Source organism: Oncorhynchus clarkii, chromosome 18, assembly GCF_045791955.1.
Source record: "Oncorhynchus clarkii lewisi isolate Uvic-CL-2024 chromosome 18, UVic_Ocla_1.0, whole genome shotgun sequence".
NCBI lineage: Eukaryota > Metazoa > Chordata > Actinopteri > Salmoniformes > Salmonidae > Oncorhynchus > Oncorhynchus clarkii.
The window spans coordinates 26007904-26027570 of NC_092164.1; the positions used below are offsets into that span (position 1 = coordinate 26007904).

At 44.5% G+C, this 19667-nt stretch overlaps 1 protein-coding gene across 1 annotated transcript in view; it reads right to left on the bottom strand.

Annotated features, from left to right (window-relative positions):
• The window catches only part of LOC139373267 (B-cell CLL/lymphoma 9 protein-like), a 34565-nt gene extending 17091 nt beyond the window's left edge, over positions 1 to 17474 (bottom strand). The window contains exons 1-4 of the mRNA XM_071113580.1: positions 17167 to 17474; positions 14336 to 14529; positions 6225 to 6300; positions 591 to 973 (exon numbers count right to left, since the gene is read on the bottom strand). Of these exons, the coding sequence (XP_070969681.1) occupies positions 591 to 901 (311 nt within the window). The 5' untranslated portion in view covers positions 902 to 973; positions 6225 to 6300; positions 14336 to 14529; positions 17167 to 17474. The remainder of the gene's footprint in view (positions 1 to 590; positions 974 to 6224; positions 6301 to 14335; positions 14530 to 17166) is intronic.
• Between the last annotated feature and the right edge of the window lie 2193 nt (positions 17475 to 19667).

The window sequence follows — 19667 nt, forward strand, 5'->3', positions numbered from 1 at the left end:
CACTGTTCCAGGGCTCACGCATAGCCAGGACCTGCTTCCCTAGGTTAAGCTTTAATAGGCCAGAGTAGTTCACCAAGTCTGGTCGTCATGTAACCTCATACTGATAGATCTGAGCTCGCCTGATTTCTTAGCAGGTTTAGGAGCGGAGGACTTAGATCCAACCGCTAGACCGGATTCAATAAATACCACGCTATAAACTACAACACAGAACGGAGAGTCAGACGGCATGGCAGGCAACATGGTGGTCTTAATCAGAGAAGGACAAAGGGTTCGTTCTAGGTCGTCTCTATTGCAGAGACTGTCCGATCTCATGACGCCTGGGGAAGTGTTAAACATCTCAAGAACCACGTTGAGATGGTGTCCAGCAATCTTCTGAGATACGCAGCCCGATTGCTTTTGAGACAATGTGGAAGGCATTCAAACGCATTTCATTATGCAGTGGAATTGACAGGTTGTCAAGCGGGGACGGACAACCTGCGGCCCGCGGAGCGGCCCTGGAGCGGAGGATCATTTGTCCTTAAAAGTTTATTTGCTCCCCTGTTTTAAAGAGCCAAGAGAGAGACATAATAGCAGACAAGGACCCAGCTCACCTCTGCGTGTTAGCCGATGGGGAGTTCCTCACTTTGGGATTGCTGGAATGCATTGACGGCGATCCCAGGGAGACAGAGGATGGAGTCAAGTGCTGGTGCGGGCTGGCCGAGGGTGTGGCCTTGGCCCGGGTGTTCCTGTGGCCTGTGCCGGCAAGGGCGGAGTTAGGGGCGGGGCTGTGGTTATTAGAGGAGGGGTTAATGTGGCTATTGGCTCGGCCACTGTCTGGGCCTGCCTCGTCCCGCTCCTTCTTGACGCGCTCTTTCCGGCTAAAGTTTCCTGCTGCTCTTTCCTCGTGCACCTCCAGCATCATCTGGATGTCAGTACGTGTGAGGTGCTGTGTGCCTGGAGTCTCCTCAAGGAGCTCTCACAGTCCTTGGGCACACTGGTAAAGACAGGGGTGGAAGGAAGGAAAGAAAAAAGAAAAACAGGAGAAAATGTTAAGAAACTTCACAATGTGTTGTATCAGGCAACCCTGGCATTATAACATCTCCTTAGATGGTTCGCGTCACTCTAAACAAGCGGGTGACACTGACAACTAAACCAATCATGACCGCTTACTTGGTTCGACTTTGCACCGCTCCATAGCATTGGATACTGCTGACCGGTCCACCAACTGACAGGACAACAGTATCATAGACCAGGGGTTGAGAAACACAGACAGAGGCTCTGGTTGAATAGCCACACTAACATTCTACTAAGTATTCAATCCTAATGCATGGCTTTAGTCCAAGTGGTATGCTAGTATGGACGGACATAGAGAGGCCTATTCCTCCTGTGTAACCTTGTTTGGCGTGTCATCCTCCTCCTCCTCCTCCTCCTCCTCCTCCTCCTCCTCCTCCTCCTCCCCAGGGCCATTTTTCTCAGAATCACTATCACGAGACAGTTCCCTATCCTCTGAGTAAACTCCTCCATAAAGCTGCACTGTCAAGATAGCATAAAATATTCAGGATAGCTCACGATGATGCAAGTGGTTCCATAAGCCCCCTCTGGCTAAAGGGTAGGAGACTGAAACCCGTGAGAGAATCATCCAAATGAAACTACGGCTGAAACTTCAGCTTGGCCACAACCACCAAAACACAATTCAACACTAGACTCACAATCAGAACCCAAATTCGTTCAAAGACCCCCCCCCCCCAGAAAAAAGCTAGTTGCCTGCCAGGGCATAATATATTTGGTTCTGGCTTCTGAGAGGACTAAAAAGGTTCAAATGTGACGTACACTACTCAATAAACTAGATCAACAGCCCTCCTAGCTTGACGTGTAAACCATACGGGAAATCTAGTGACGAGGATGGGACCGGACTCAAGAAACCAGGGTGCTTTTCGCGAGACATCAAACGGAAGCAAACGGACTGAAAACGGGGAGCCTGTAGTTATAAAGATAACCAATAAGAAACTCTTATTTTCATTGCAAAAACACTTTCCGTGTCTTGCTACATTTAGCTATGGTGTGCACTAATGAATACGACCCAGCAATGGGAGCACATCTCCGCAGACGTAACAGGCTCAGTATCGGAGTGTGCGAGTCAGGTTTTGTGGGGGGGGTCCTGCTATATCTGACACATCCGTGCCCTCCTGGGTATGCAGCGGGACACATTACTCATGGGGGGGGGGGGAATGTGGTAATCAAAACCCAGAAAGAGAGGAGTCGGGTTGGGAGGTTGTGAAAGAGAAGGGTGAGCTCACCAGCAGCAAGCCTTGACCGGCTCTACCTCTCCCATCGATGACTGAGAAAAACAAAAAACAGGGTTCTGTTCATTAGAGCACATCATCACAAAACATTTCTAACCGGCAGACACGTGGGCTTGGTGTGTCCATCGGCTACAAAATGACAAGAGCTATATCACAGAGTTGTGTTCATTAGGAACACCGTTTGAAAAAGAAGTGCAACGGAAAACATAAGATATCTTATTGGACACGTTCAGATGGTACCGCTCCGTTTCACTGGAGCGTTTATCCATTTTCTGCCTAATGAACACAACCCAGGCCAGTATGCCTAGGCAAGGCTTCTGCCCTCTCCTAACACAGTATGTTCATGATATTCAAAAAGGCAGAGACCCATGTCTGTATAAGGCCATGAAGAGTCTAAGAGAGAAAAAACTGTTTCCATTCCACCACTCGAGTGCGGTAAGCACCGGCAGAGGCATTGGAGTCAGTTGAGCTTCTGCGCCGGGGATAGAAAGACCGAGACATTACACTTCACTAACGAGCATGCACCCACACGGTCACCATGGCAACGCCACTGGTGTCTGAATCTGAACGACTCCCAACACAACTCGGGAGTGTGTGAACGAACCGTGCCGCTCCACAGACAAGCACCCACCCCCACACACAGACACATTGGGAAAGAGGCAGAGGGACCACAACCCCCCCCCCCCAACCAGCCTCAATCAAACAAACATCGACCGACCCCATACACACACAGACAGAGAGACAGAGAATGCACCAGCGTTTTCTGCTCCCTCCCTTGGCCTGTGAGATCTGAGATGGACTAAATAACGGGACGATACAGTTTATCAGGCCTGCTGGTCTAGTGCCAGGGCAGGACATAACAACCCCTGACTACAGATCGGTGCAGCAGGAGCCTTTACTAGGCCGGGTCAGGTCAAGGTACCTTGGCTAATGCCCCTCTCTGCAGTGGACCAGAAAACAAGCCAAAATCGCAGGCACTTTATTTGATGATGGTGAGAGAGAGAGTATGGGAAGGAGAGGGAAGGGAGAAAGGGAGAGTGTCATATGGAGGGAGAAAAAGGAGTGGAACTGAAAGAAGGTTAGAAAGAGACAAAGACGAAAAGCGGGAGAACGAGGAGAGAGAGGAGGAGCAAGCGAGGGAGACGAGGAGGAAAGGGACAGGCTCTCACCCACCGGCATCACCTCCCACCGATAACTAGCCGGTTCGTCTCAGTCTAGCTGTCACAGCAACTAATTGGAAGAATTTAAACAAACTATCAGCCCAGCTCAACAACAGAGAGCCATTCACACAGACAAGACGGAACAGACCCTCTTCCAGCAGTCTGCTTTGCTGTGGTGCCACAGGGGCTCCATGCTAATAGCTAATGTGTCTTCTTAAATGCCCTGTATGAACTGGAACCGCTTGTTGTTTACTCTAACAGCGTTCTCTGTGTAACTGTTTGTGTGAGCGAGAGAGGGGGAGAAACAGAGTCAATGAAGAAGAGCGAGCGGGGAGAGAGGGAGAGAGTCAACGAGAGAGCGAAACCATCCACTCACATTTATTTTTTGCATTGCTGGAGGGCTGTGCAAAGCGTTGCAACATCCCCTCTCTCAAAGAGCACTCATTTCCATATTCCCAGCAAGGAGACGAGCGCTCTCAAATTGACCTTGACGAGGGCTCCACATAAACCCGCTGCGAAGACACCAAAGCAGGTCTTTTTATCCTACTGAAAACCAGATAAACATCATGCAACTGTGTGAAGTCTCCCCCTGGACGTACTGCGTACTACGGAAATATCCTGAATAAGGGGGGTGCTGGATAGAATTAGTCTAACCAACAAATCTCAGAGAGTGCATGTAACCTGGTGGTGATTACGCAATAGGTACGCATGAATGGAAAATATGGATCCAGAATTACACTCCGATGTTTCACAAACACAGATCTCCATTTTCTGAAGGACCCATTTCTCTGGACCACACAGTAGACACGCACACATGCACATAGGCTACACACACACACACACACCCTCTCTGTGCCCACCAGCATCTACCAGCCATATTATGTAAATTCCATTTTGAAGCAAAGCCACTACTGATCAGTGAGACTCTCCCCCTCCCTCCATCCCTCCTGTAGTGAGGATATAGCCTCTCTCTCTCTCCCCCTCCCCCTCTCCATCTCTCTCTCTCTCTGTGTTGGGTCTGTGCTTGGCTGCCTGCAGGGACAAAGGCTCACACACACACACACACACACACACACACACATACATGCAAACGAAGCCTGGCCAAAATCTCAGGATTAAAGACTGACGGTCCCACTAGACACAAACCTGAGTGCATTTATCACATGGGTATGAGTACACACACGCGCGTACAAATGTACACACACAATAACAATGTATGACCGAAGAGTAGAAGAGTGATTCAGATTCAAGACAATCCTGGGTGGGTTCTTCTTCTTCACACAGACAGGGCAAAGTCATTCTGCAAAGCCTCGGTCAGTGTGTTTTCTGCCTGCCTGCCTGCCGGTCAACCCATCCAACCTCCTTCCCGATCTGTCTACTCAAGGCAGAAACCTTGGATTTCAGCTGATTTTACATCTGTAATGCTCACATTTCAATAGAGGCCAGGGACATTAACTGGTTGGCTGCAAAAAAATGTAAAAAATAAAAGTAGGGTGATATACATTATGATCCTCTTCCAAACTAACATCACACCAAACCGTTTCACTGGCTAACGGTTGCTGTCAGTCTTGACAAATGTCATCGGTGTCACCTCCAGTCCCGGTGAACTTTAAAACCGCAGTTTGAGCGCAAGGAGCTTGACACGCCCTCGGGAGGATGACACACTCCTACTCTCCTCTGGCCAGGCTCAGTGTGTGTGTATGCGTATGTATGTATGTATGTATGTATGTATGTAAGTAAAAGGTTGCTCGCAGTCATTAACCGCTGGGTCTAAGATGAGACTGAAAACACTTCATTCAGAATGAGTCAGACATGAAAGCTAGAGTTTAAAACATCCTTTTTTTTAATCGAAATTAGCATATTTTTACATTTTTCGCCAAGCCCAAAATGATAATAATGGTGATTTGGGACTTTAAGAGCAGCCAATGCTATAATGCACCACTAACTGATAGTCCGCTTCCCCTAGCATTGCTAACACGCGCCAAAAAATGCTAGCCAGGAGATTCTGGCCATTGCTAAATAACCAATGGTTTGGATGAAATGACAACCTATGTAAGACGAAAATAAGCTAAAAACGTATTTTAAAGCCAACTATCCCTTAATTCCAGGCGAGTATTACATACTCTGGGTACAAAAAATATATATACACTCAGACTTGGTTCAAGGATGAAGGAGAATAAGTAGGCTTTTACTTCTGAACATACAGTTCTTTGTTGCCAATTTTCTTAGAGGAAATTGATTATTGTTAACGTCAGCGACTCATTCCAGGGAACCGCTGTTCTGTGGACAGCCAACTAAATCTTGTTTTGAAATCACCATCCTCAAAACTAAGTCCTTGTATTGCTTTCATAGAGGATGCCCCAAGTCCAAGCGCGCATGCCTTGGAAAGAACGAGGCTGAACTCTGAAATCTCCATTTTGCGTTCTAATCTAGATACCCAGAAATCCGCAGGCGCCTTTGAGCCAATGTCACAGAGAGAGGCCTAGGCAGATGTTCATCTGAGCCACTGACCGACCGACCGAGCTAACTACAGGGAGTAAGGTACATTGTACTGTCTCTAGGGTCTGTGCCTCAGGGACAAAGATGGAGGAAAACTGGATGTGCTCCCTCTACCAACCACTTACTCTCTACCTCTCCTCTCATCCAACCCTGTGCTGCTCACCCTCCTCTCCATTCCCTCCATCCCCCAGCTCTTGCTTCACCAGGCTAATGCTCACCCCCTCCTCCCTCTCAACCCCCTGCAGTCCAACGGCTTGTGTGTCTGTGTGTGTGTAGCACTCACCATGTCCCTCTGTCACGATATAGCCGTGGCCATGTCTGCATTGCAATGGGCCGCGCTCGGCAAATCCCCAACGCTGCTGGAGACAAAGAGAGAGACATCACTCACCAAATCACAACACCACACTGTCCAACATGGCTGGCACGCACACACAGGCTTAGCAGATAGAGCTGCGGGTAGGCAACTGAGCGGCTCCCCTTTACGCGATACAATGCAACTTTGGTGCAACTTCGGCAGTACACAACAGCAGCACTTAGACAGCTAGTAGTTCAGTATAGGAGGAATGAGGCCTATTCACATGTACAAATATACAAGATTAGGAATAGCATGAAGGAAAACCAAAAAGGGAAGACCATTAAAAATGTCATTTAAACCATTACACGGCATCATCATATCTTTACCACATAACGTGCAAACAGAACACCTCCACCAGACATTCTAATTGGTTTGTTAATTACATTTCCTATTAGGTCTACCCGCTCACAGCAGCAATTTAAAAAGAGATTTATTGAAATCAACTGTAAAACGCATATCAAACTGTGCCATGAGGAGAGTGAAGAGAGCAAAGTGGAACCGAAGTTGTCATGTGACGTAGCCCTGTTCTGAACATGATGGAGAGATGCCCATGTCAGATGATGTAATCCCCACTCTCTCCCACACACACGCTGGTGTGGACAAGTGTGTGTGTGTGGATAAAAGTTGTGTGGCAGTTCAGCGTTCACCTTTCAGTGGGTGATCTAATCTGCTTACAGTGGCTGTGGGGCCAGGGCCAAAATCTCATCAGCACTGCCAAAGACGATCATCCGGAGCAGGTCAGCTCTAGCGCCAGCACACTCACTTAATTCCTCTAATCTGCACACCGTGTGTGTGTGTGTGTGTGTGTGTAAGCTACATCTTCGCGCTTGCATTTAGTACATCTGTGAAGAAGTGCGAGAGTGTTTGTGTACGTCTCTACAACGTGTGTGTGAGGGTCTGAGTCATGCATGTGCCTCGTCTGTGTCCTAACAAGCAATCCTGCACCGCCATCAGCCTGATGCCAAGGAGTAGCAGCCGGACACAAACTAACTTGAAACCAACATGAAACAACAGTGTACCAGGCAGGCATACTTAAGCTCAGCTCAAGCATGAAAAGCATTTGACCCAGGTCTGCTGGCCCTGGTTCTGGGTTAGACATTCTGATTGGCCCCAACATCACACAGTTAATAGGTCACCATATCTGCAGCCAATCGCGGTTCTAAGACAATCTACCAACAGCGCCGAATGAACAAAAAGGTCCACAAAGCAGCCAGACGATCACAGAAAGCTATACCCAAACCATAGCCAATCGTCTCCTAGTGTGCAGTTAAGAAATATAATTTGATGTAAATCAAAATGAAGAGTCAGAAAGGATTGAGAAGGCGGCTGTGTTTCTTATACTTTGAAAATGCATCCTTCCTTGAAGTCATCACTGATCTGACACGAGTGGATTGGTGAAAGCTATGAAACCTACAGGGAGGAACGGAGGAAGAAAGGCAGCATTCCAAGAGGGAAGGCGGACCAACCGGAATGTCGGCAGTGGGCGAGTGGTGGCCGTCCACAGAATATCGGGCGTTATTACCTGTTCATCTCTGAAAGATCCTACGACCTACGCAAGGGTGGGGGGGGGGGGGGTGTATGTGGAAAGAGTGAATCTGCTTTGGGATTTGATCTCAGGAGCGAGAGGGAGAGACCGTATCGATAGAATAATATAATTGATGTGCAGATGGGGAAAGAGAAAACATTAACGCAGAGAGCTAATGTACCACTCAGTGACAAGACGCCACCATATCCATCACCACTCACAGCCCCATCAATGTGTGTGTACGTACATACGTTGAGTGTATAAGCATGTGTGCTTATGAGCATGTGTGCTTATGAGCGTGTGTTTCTAGTGTACCGAGGGCTATCAGACATCCCAGTCACAGGGGCTGCATTATGGCTTGACTGCGGCAGAGCAGAGGGGCAGAGAGGAGGGGTTGTCACTGCATCGCTCATACATAATGAGAGGAGCATGATCAGCAGATGTGCCTCCCTCTCAGACCCAACACACACAGACGTATCATAACTGAGATACTCAAACCTAACTCAGTAAACGGATTGCTGTCCAAGCCCTACACAAGACAAAAGACTCACACACAGTAACACAGCTCACTAAACAGATTAAGCTACTGACAAACCAAAGCCCACTAAACCTATTACCAACTAAAACCCTACAAATACCCCTCAACAGACAAGCAGACCCACAACAAACATTTTACCAACAAATCCAGTGGTAACCCTAACCCTGTGCAACACCCTCTGGGGGCTGTGACAATACCGGTATTGTGGTATTTTTTCCATCACCAATTTTTTTAAATATATATATATTTTTTTTTACACAAAGCAGACGAAACTCTTTGGTCCTTTAAAAACCTGCAGCATATACAATATTGGGTGCTGTAGCTTGGATGACAACATTAGGGCTGTTTTCCTCAAGAAGTTAAAACCATGAGTAGTGTTTCCTTGCCACAATTACTAACGAGAAGTCCTGGCTTTACTCTGTATTACACGCCAAATGGTTTTGACCTTGACTTAGGCCTGAACTACCCTGGTCCCAGATCTGTTTGTGCTGTTGCCTACTCCCTTGTCCTTCAGGGACGCAAACTAATGAGGGTCAAAAAAAGGGGACCAAAATCTTTGCACAGAAAATCTGAGTATACAGCAAGAAAATGTTCCTATTTTAAGAGTGGGGTTGTCACAATAACAACATTTTACTAAAGATGCGTTACATTTTAGTCATTTAGCAGATGCTCTTATCCAGAACGACTTACAGTATTATATTTGACCTTTAACAAGGCAAGTCAGTTAAGAACAAATTCTTATTTTCAATGAAGGCCTACCGGGGAACAGTGGGATAACTGCCTTGTTCAGGGGCAAAATGACAGATTTTTACCTTGTCAGCTCAGGGATTTAATCTAGCAATCTTTCGGTTACAGGCCCAATGCTCTAACCACTAGGCTACCTGCCGCCCCGGTAGTAAATAGTCTTTATAATAGATGTATGTTTTCATACTACCCCCCCCCCCCCCCCCCCCCCAGGACACCTGTTCCCGTTTTCTATACATTTTGCACAAAATCCTGTCCCTTGAATTTAACTTCACACATATTACTGTATAATAGAAACGGCTACTGCAGAAAATAGCTGATTTTCTCATATCCAAAAGGCATATCTGCGATTGGGCAGGAGGAATGTAGTAAGGAATATAAATGCACAATGATCTGCATTTTCATATCGGCAGTAAGGGGCACACAATCTTGGCCTATATGAAACCATCTTTAACCTACTCCTCAGACAACTTTACACACAGCCTACACACTCTCCCTCCCACACACCCCTTCTCACTTACTTGCAGCCCGTGAGTAGTTTAAAGGGGCTCGCTACATGGTAAGACACAGATCCACTTCACTCGCACTGTGAACGTTCCAATATTTAAACAATTGTAACAACAGAAACCCAACCCCTGTCTGCACACCTCAGCACGGCTAAATAAACATTTTAAACTGATGGAGATGGGCAGAAAGAACAGCCGGAGACAAGCGGCTGAGTCGGCTAATGGCTGGTTAGGAGATGCGGCTGACTGCTCACAGCTGTCACAGCTGATATTGGATGAAGCGTTCTGATATGACATTTCTGACATCAGGCTCTGAGCTCCGATATTCTATTTGTAGGACATGTAGGGATGCATTCTGTGCGGTCATTAATTTAGAGAGAGAGGTAGTGACCACACTGGGACAAGATCTGTTCGCTCCTCTCTAATAGCGCAATGGGCGATACACTCTGCGCCCCCCTCCCCATGATTGTTTTACAATTCCACGTGATTCGCGTGGATGACCAATTTTGAGATCAAAATGGTAAATATCGCCTTAAAGCGACGAGTTTGCATCCCTGTCTATGGCAGCAGCATTCAGAGGCTGCGTGACAGCGAATCCTTACAGGCGAAATTAAACGTGTCCACTTCGCTCGCGCTCTGAGCCGCTCCAATAATTAAAACAAAATGCAACAGAAACCCCATCACTGTCTGCACACCCCAGCTTGCCAACACGGCTAAATAACATTTTCAAACTGACGGGAGATACACAGCAGGAACGGACGGAGAGAAGTGGCTGTGTTGGCTAATGGCTGGTTAGGGGGATGTGGCTGGTTGCTCACAGCTGTCACACCTGATATTGGATGAAGCGTCTGATATCACGCTCTGAACTCTGATATTCTATTTGTAGGACACGTCGGGGTGCCATCTGTGCTCAGTCATTAATTTCGATATGAGAACATACACCATTATTTAGTGATCACGCAGGGATAAGATCTGTATGCGCCTCTCTTTTATAGCTCAACGGGTGACACACTGCGTCTGTGCACTTTTCGTCAGACACGTCTCGATCACACCTACAGACTCTCTGCAATTTTGGTACACCAGAAATACATTCATTTCCAATGGAATTCTGTGTTTGCCTTGCAGCATTGCGACGCAGAGGCAGTTGTAGTACGTTCTGTGTGGCGCGTACACTGGATTTACTGAACATATGCCTCAAAATGTATGCGTGTAGGATGATGCCTCGTACCATTTCGCGCAAAAACACTGTCTGTGTGATAGAGGCGTTGTAGATGGGTTAGATGACCACGTCACGTGTCTTGTTTTGAGGTGTTGACTGATTTTCATGTCAATGCTAATATGGCTAAAATTCCCTAGCTAGCTAACCAACAACGTATGTGAGACATGCGCAAATGCATTCGTTTTCAATAAACATTGGCAACGGAATATAGTTTACATGTTGTCAACAATCTATGCCAACCCAGTCTGTTTAGCCCCAAAGTTGTGCCAACGTCGGTTTTGTTGCTAAACAACCAACCAGTCATTAGCAAATAACACCCGATTGGTACTTAATTAAACAGGTCAATGGTTCTGCACAAACCTCATTTCCATGTTCTCATATCACACTGTTCACTCAATAGGCATATGCAGCCATGAATTCACACAGTCATAGGGGAAATTGAAGAAACTATTTGAACAGGTAAATTCTAGGCTAAGCGGTTCAATGCAAGTACGACATTTACCACTTGGAGCAGCCGAACAGAGTTTGCGACACCCCAAATCGCCACAACCCAGGCTCTTTCTCAATGTTCTAACAATGATTTAACGAAATCATTGAAGCCGTGTCTTCAACTGCAATGATTGGATAGGCCTTGATTGGTAAATATTAGCTAATAGAACAGGAATTTCAGTTGTCATTTCAGAAATTTCAGTTCTGTCATTTCAGTATTCAGAGTGCAGGAAGTTCAGCTCTGTCATTTCAGGGCAGGAAATATAAAAACAGGTCAAAGAGCATCTCTAGACCGCATAGAGAAGCCAAGCTTAGTCTAAAAAAAAAAGTCCTGTTCATTTACCACAAAGGCTGTTCCATTGGCCCTGGCTTTCTCCACTGCCAGTCTGGTTCACCCTGCCACCACTTTTGGAATGGGTTCGTGGCACAGACACACGCAGCCAAACGGTTGACGCATGGGCGACACGGTGTCAGACCATCAGCTGGTAACATGAGTGACGCGCATTGGAATGGACACACCAGACACACAAGAGCAGGAGAACTCACAGTGGTGACGAGAGGTTGTGCTTACAATACCACGCTGAACAATGCTTAAGTTCCTATCATAACACCAAGACTATTTCATCTATGGGTGGTGAAAACCTGTGCCCCCCCCATATCAAACTGTGTTTAGCTAGACGCAGGAACAGGAGCAGAATCCTTTGCAGCCCATTTAATGTCCTGGCAGGCCTCAGCTCTTCTTGGCACGCTGGCACTGTGACACAACCTGGCCTTGGCATCGGGAAGAAACCATTGGCAATACAATGCCACTCCAGAACTCATTGCGCTTGGCAAAGCCTCACCAGTGCACTCATATAGCATAAGGTTACAATGTCTTGCCAGTGCTTAACCAGCCATATTACAGAGTGAAAGGGAAAAGGAAAAATGTGCCTTGTTAGCAGAAGGGATTATTTGGGATAGAAAGGGGGGAATGGAGGAGAGAAATCCCAGAGTTCTCCTGTTTCAGTGGAGGGTGCCAAATGCACCCCTCCCCCACACGCCAGTAAAGCGTTTCAAATCAGCACACCCTACATTTTTCAACTCAGGGAGGGATAAGGTATCCGTAGACCTGGCAACCTTCATATTCACATCATGAGCCCATGGGCTGAATTGAAAAGATTCCACTACAAGGAACTGAGCTATAGTCAGTAGCCACTAGCCAATCAGAGAAAGCCATTTCCTCACTGGGGGTACCACTAGCCAATCACAGAAAGTAGGGGTGTAAATAACAAAAACAAGACTAAAATAAAGTGCAATATGCGTGTGAAACCAATATGTAAACAGAATCTATGCGTGTGAAATCAATATGTAAACAAAATCTATGTCCATCTCCGTTATAATCTACTGGGAAACCAAAATACTCCCAAAATAAAGATTTAAACGATGATGGAGGATCCTGCTGGTTGCAACAGTTCATTTAGAGTTGTGACAGTACCGGCAAACTGAGCCACTGTGAAACCCTGCAATTTCAGATTACACAGAGGAGAGAGAGCGAGAGAGACGACAGAGAGAGATGGGTGATAAGAATGCACATTTTGCAGTGGAGGGAGAAGTAAAAAGAGAACGTTCCATTTCTCCAATGGGGTTTTGAGGAACAGTAACTAACCGTGCCAGATTAAAAAGAGGCCCATTTATTAGAGCCATAGCCTGTGGCAGCTGTGGCAGTGACAGATGGCCCAGTGCACTATGGGAGAGTAGCTGGGTCACAATCAGGTCAGTTGGGCACTGGTGGAAAGGGCAGCAACACCCACACACTGCACATGAGTGAGAGGGAGAGACTGCACATCACCAGGGTCATGTTCATTAGGCATTAAATAGTAGAAAACGGACCGATACTGGGTTGGACCAACTGGGTTTGTCCAATTGATAATTGCTTGAAAACATTTCCAGTTGGGTGCCCTATGAACATGACCCAACATGGCCTACTCTTACGAAAACATAGACTGCTCACATCAGACTCTCACAACAGTCTAACGCCATCAACAGCATGCCACCAATCACAATAAACCAGAACAAAACAACCTCCAATACCCTATCCACACACCTGAGCCAAGCCAAAGTTGCTGGAACTGTGCTAGGAAGGACAGTGTGAATGAACAGATACATTTTACCCAGTACGGTTTTGATGAGCATGTCAGTGTCGCTCTAATTTACAATCACCAACAATCTAAAATGAAGCATTAGCCTTTATGTAGAGCCAGCAGTATGTCCTGACCATGTGACTGGACGAAGAAAAAAAAATACAATTAAAGGACATAACTAGACTCCTACCCAGCCATGGAAACAACGCATGCCTACACCACACATTCTCCTGTACATACGCGCACACACACCATTTCCTGGCGGTCAGCCTGTGTGTTCCTACATCGGAGGCCATTAGTGGGTGTGTAGGTCACGGGCTGTGATTACAGGATGGTGTGCTGGGCTGTTTCATGCCATGTGTATGTGCCCGCCCTTAGATCTGCCCAGGCTGGCGATAACCCCTGCTGCACAGCATACCGTTCCAGAAACAGGATGCACTGTCCTCTACCCAGGGCCTGAACCCATGGATACAAGATACATGGATACAAGAACATGTCCCCGCCCCCCCACACAAACACATGTCTGAAATTTGTGGAGTAAACTATCACTTCAAGTTCCCTGTTACTGCTCTTTGAGTTCTTTAAGTTTAGACTCTTAGATCCCATGCACAAATAGACAATTGCGCAACATAAGCCGTCAGGTGTCATGAGAAGAGTCGACATCTGTGAATACGTTGTCACAGACAAAATAATAAACTGTTTGATTTACCGAAATTGTAGTCCGTGATACGTGTTGTGCGTAACCTTCCTTATGCTTGAATAGAATTGACACATACACCAACAAGAACAAAAACATTTACACGTCATATCACCTGCCTGTAAAGTCCAAACCACAACAGTGACAAAGTAACATGGAGGCTACATACACACGCATTTGTGTGCGTGTGATGTTCCTTACCTTAAATGACCCCCAGGTCTCAGAGACCCCGGCTACTCCTCACGAGGAGCGCCTATCCCAGGGTTCCCTTTGACCTTGGTCCGGCAGACAAAGCAAGCTGACTGGCTTAGCGTCGGCCCGGAGTCACAACTGTCGCAGAGCCTCAAATCCCAGCACTCCCTCTCAGCAGAAGATCACAGTGCCCATTCACAAACCTGCAGAGAGAAAAAGACAAGCATCAGGGGTGAATTCACGGTCTTTAAAAACGCTCGGAATATCGCAGATAGAAATAGAAGAAATCCAGTTGACACGATCCCCTATTCCATCTGAGAGACAATCATTTTGGTTCTGAGCAATACATTCTCTCTACGAACGCTCCGTAACATTACATCCTCCTAAACAGGCCTCAATCTCCAAAGAAGACCTAAACACACTTAACTTTTGGTTGAGGAAAATTATTATTAAACAGACCACAGATGTTTTCATCTCATTCCTACCAAGCCGCTTTTTAAAAAAAAGGCACAATCGCTACATTCAACGCCTGGTTGTAAAGCCGTGTCTGGCTTTTTGGAGGCTTGAGGGCAATGTCTTCGAGAAGAAGAATTAAAATAGTAAGAGGAACAGGGTAGGCACAGTCTGGCCCAAATCGAACTTGTTTGATTTTTATTTGTTTGATTTTAGATCGATTGTGTTTCTTCTTTCTCTGGCTGCAACAGGGGACTATGCAATTTAGCAATTATACATTTAATAAATAAGATGCACAAGGGAAAAGATACATAGAAAAAGTGTTGCTTGTATCAGGTGTACATGATACGTCCCACATAAACCAAGCCAATGCATACAACCATCACATATACAAAACCAATGGAGTCACATGGCAGATTCTACACACAGTGCAAAGGGAATAGATAGCAGACAACCTACATATCCACAGCAATTGTGACGCACATCAGCTTCGACATTAGGTTAGATGCCCAGGTTTAAGCCCCTCCACAGCAGAAACACTACAGGACAGCTAGGATGAAATAACATTTGATCCAAGAGGACATCTAGGAAATAACATTACCCTAGCCTGGTATGCATCACCTTTTAGGCCTTAATTATCATCTCAATGCTCAGATCCATAGTTGAAACAATAGCAAAGCAGCCACCCCACCTCTATTTTGGTAAAAAGCTAAGATTGGCCTGGAGAAAAGTAACCACTCTCAAATTCATAGACAGAGCTATGAATGAAACCCTGACCATGATATCAAAATTATAGTTTTAACCACAGTGTTTGTTTACAAACATTGGAGTAAAAAAATTATAATTTTATTTTGAGTTCTGATGGGGGTAAGACACTTGAACTAAGCTCATGCAGCATTTATAAGTTATATTCTTCAAGAATCAATGGGTATATCATTCATTTATAAGTCCAAACATGCATGTAGTAACTAAGGATTCTAGCTTTAACCTACTGTACTGCAGCAGATTTATTAATTTTCCATTCCAAATTAGCGTTATACGGCTTCATCAGCTACCCTGACCAGTATCATTTGCCATGGCATCATTCACATCTTCTATATGAATAGTCTACAACACCAAAATAACCTTTTGGCAAATATTGATTATGCCCAGACAGTCGTGAGCAGAGTGAATAGGCCAACATTTTGGTTAACTAACCAACCTACCATACAAGCAGGAACCACAACCAGGTGGACACAGGACATGACACAGTATTCTCTATGGGCAGAACAAGTAGACAGTCCTTGCGCACGAAACAAATGGGCTAGTTACACAGCATAAATACCATGTATAAAACTACAACAGGGTGGTGATGCAAGTTTCCAACTAATTGATACAACACCTATTAGGAATACTATAAAAACGTATAATTCAACTTTTTACAGTACCTCCAATTCAATGTTTACATATGCAAAGAGGTGGCTACATTCATTTCAAGATATGTTGCAACATCCCATTCCATATTGAGTCGGATGCCATGAATGGAAAAATAACTGTACCCTCTACTAGCATTTTGTGTTGGTCAGAAAGTTACAAAACATCTCATTTCAGCTTTTCTGGGGGGGGGGGGGGGGGGGGGTGGAGTATGAAATCATTTTTACATAACTAATTATTGCTATCTTTCTTTTTTTTTTTACATCCGTTATTAGACAGAAAATGCAAATAAATTGTTGAATGAGTTGAAATGGCCTAGAACCACCACTGTTAACAAGCGGCTCAAACACATTTTTTTAAATGTTATTTAACTAGGCAAGTCACTGCAACATTGTAACACTTCTGTAGCACGAAATGTAAATATAGATTTAGCTTATTCGACCATGGCTGCCCGAGCCTTCCACTAGAAAACTTCGGGGTGGATAACAGAATGGGACAAAAAGCTTCAGGCCAAGTCGGCGAATCACGATCAACATTGTAGGATACTTTTGTTGCTTACTGCTTTGCAATGATTTCACCGCGTGTAGACCTGAATAAGTGCACTGATTTAAGTGTTACGAAAGTCAGGATGTGTTGTATTAGTGGGAAAACGATAAACACGTAATCGGTAAAGTAAGTAACCCCAAAAAATACATGACAAAAATAGAAAGCAGCATGTGTGTTGCAATGGACAAATACCCATCTACACAAATTCATAGGGTAAAATTAGCACTAGGGACAACTTTGAAGCGATATATTGAAATAGCAAATTGAAGTCTAACGTTTAAAGGTGTAACGTTAACTTCAGAGAATACGGGTCTGACTTCCCAACGGAGTAAAGCCAAGTATGTTTACAGCTGAAAAACAGGCATGGGATAAAAATGCTATCTAGCTAGGTTAGGTAACGTTAGATGCAAAGGGAAACCCTCTCTTACCCATTGTGTCTGACACAATCTCCTTCATTATTGAACACGATATCACATATGTATACAGAGCTCCACGAGTCCCATCTTTCTTCGGTGAGGACAAATTATTCCATACACAAATAGACTTTCACCAATAATTATCCTCGAGGAAAGTAAACCATTTTCAAAAGAGTTTAGGCCTACGCGAAAGACGAGGTTAAAATGTTATTTTCCACGACAAACAAGAACAGTAGAATACTTCCAGATTTTGCACAAATAAATCTCAACTGCTGGCTATTATACTCCAAGCGATAACAAGGGCCTCTCCAAGACGTTCCAAACTTGTGCAAGCTTTTTTTTTCTCTCAAAGGAGTTGTTCCTGTTTCGCCAAAGTTTGGGGGAGGGGTGCTTGTCAAGCAAGCTAAAAACCCCAGCCAGTTTAGAACACAGACAAAACTCACAGAGAAGTGAGAGCGAAGTCGATCCGTTATAGCCTACTAAGAACGACAGGGTAAAGATAATAACCGAATAACCAATTGCAAGACTAGGATAACCATAAAATATCCTATGCATTTGGGAATTTTTTAATTTTGGCCTATTAGGCTGGACAGTAAATAGCAGTGGTGTAGAAATACTATACAATATTTTTACACCACTTATTACGTCGTTTTTGGTGTATCTGTACTTTACTATTCATATTTTTGACAACTTTTACTTCACTTCATTCCTAAAGATGTACATTTTACTCCATACATTTTTCCTGACACCCAAAAGTACTTCTAACATTTTGAATGCTTAGCAAGGACAGGAAAATGGTTCAATAGAGCCCCACAGTGGAGGTGTCATAATACTCATAAAACCTAGCTAGCGGTCAAACTGGGAAATGGTTCCAATCGTTTTTCCACCATTAATTTTTCCCATAGGGGATTTTCAAAAAACTTTAAATAAGGGGTGTTTCGTGTAGGTTTGCCCTAGCATAACGTTTTGACAAACATGTACATTTCTCTCGGACAAGGTGACTTTTATCAATATGCTTGGCTCTATTTACTCTCAGATTTAAAAAATGGTAATTATCATCAAAGTAAACATCATGCAAAACTACAAATCCCTGCACATCACATCTAGCTGACACCTTTGCTAACAGATTTTGTGTCAATTTAAAACTTGCACAAGACAGTTCACATAATTGTCAATTTAAAGAAATGTTGCCAATGTATTCATTACTACAGTTACTTAACATTAGATAGTTAACCCAGAGATTCTTACCTTTACCTCGATTCAACAGTCTCATTCAGATCATCATGGCATTTGTAGTTCTTTATGATAGCCACATTAGCAGCTAATTAGCATTTCATTTTTGGTGGGTAAATACAGGCAAATATATTGATAAAAGTCACCTTGTCCTAGAGAGATTTACACGTTTATCAAAATGTCACGCCCACACGAAGCACAGACCTTACTGGGGCGGCAGGTAGCCTAGTGGTTAGAGCGTTGGGCCAGTTTGCCAGATCAGACGCATACCAGGGATGTTCTCTTGATAAGTGTGTGTATAGAGTACCACAGAAAGGTTGCAAGATCAAATCCCCCCCGCTGACAAGGTAAAGTAAAAAAAATCTGTCATTCTGCTCCTGAACAAGGCAGTTAAACCCACTGTTCCTAGGCTGTCATTGAAAATAAGAATTTGTTCTTAACTGACTTGCCTACAAAAAATAAAGGTATAAAATAGTGTTTCTAAAATCCCCTATGGGAAAAATGAATGGTGGAAAAACTAGAATGATTAGAACATTTCCTTGTTTGACCACTAGGTTTTAAAGGTAGTATGACTCATACTGTGGTACTCTATACACACTACACACACTTATCAAGAGAACATCCCTGGTATGCGTCTGATCTGGCTGACTCACTAAACACACATGCTTCATTTGTAAATTATGTCTGAGAGTTGGAGTGTGCCCCCCCCTCAAAAAAAAAAGAATGGTGCCGGCTGGTTTGCTTAAGGATCCACCCCTTTTTTTAAATTTTCATCCTAAAATGACATACACAAATCTAGATATACTCAGGCCCTGAAGCAAGGATATGCATGTTCTTGGTACCATTTGAAAGGAAACACTTTGAAGTTTGTGGAAATGTGAATGAGAATATAACACAATAGATCTGGTAAAAGATAATACAAAGAAAAAAACAACTGTTCTTTTGCATTTTTTTGTACCATCATCTTTGAAATGCAAGAGAAAGGCCATAATGTATTATTCCAGCCCTAGTGCCATTTAGATTTGGCCACTAGATGGCAGCAGTGTATGTGCAAAGTTTTAGACTGATCCAATGAACCATTGCATTTCTATTCAAAATGTTGCATCAAGTCTGCCCAAATGAGCCTAATTTGTATATTAATAACTTTATGTTCAAAATTGTGCACTCTCCTCAAACAATAGCACGGTATTCTTTCACTGTAATAGCTACTGTAAATTGGACAGTGCAGTTAGTTTAAACAAGAATGTAAGCTTTCTGCCAATATCAGACATGTCTATGTC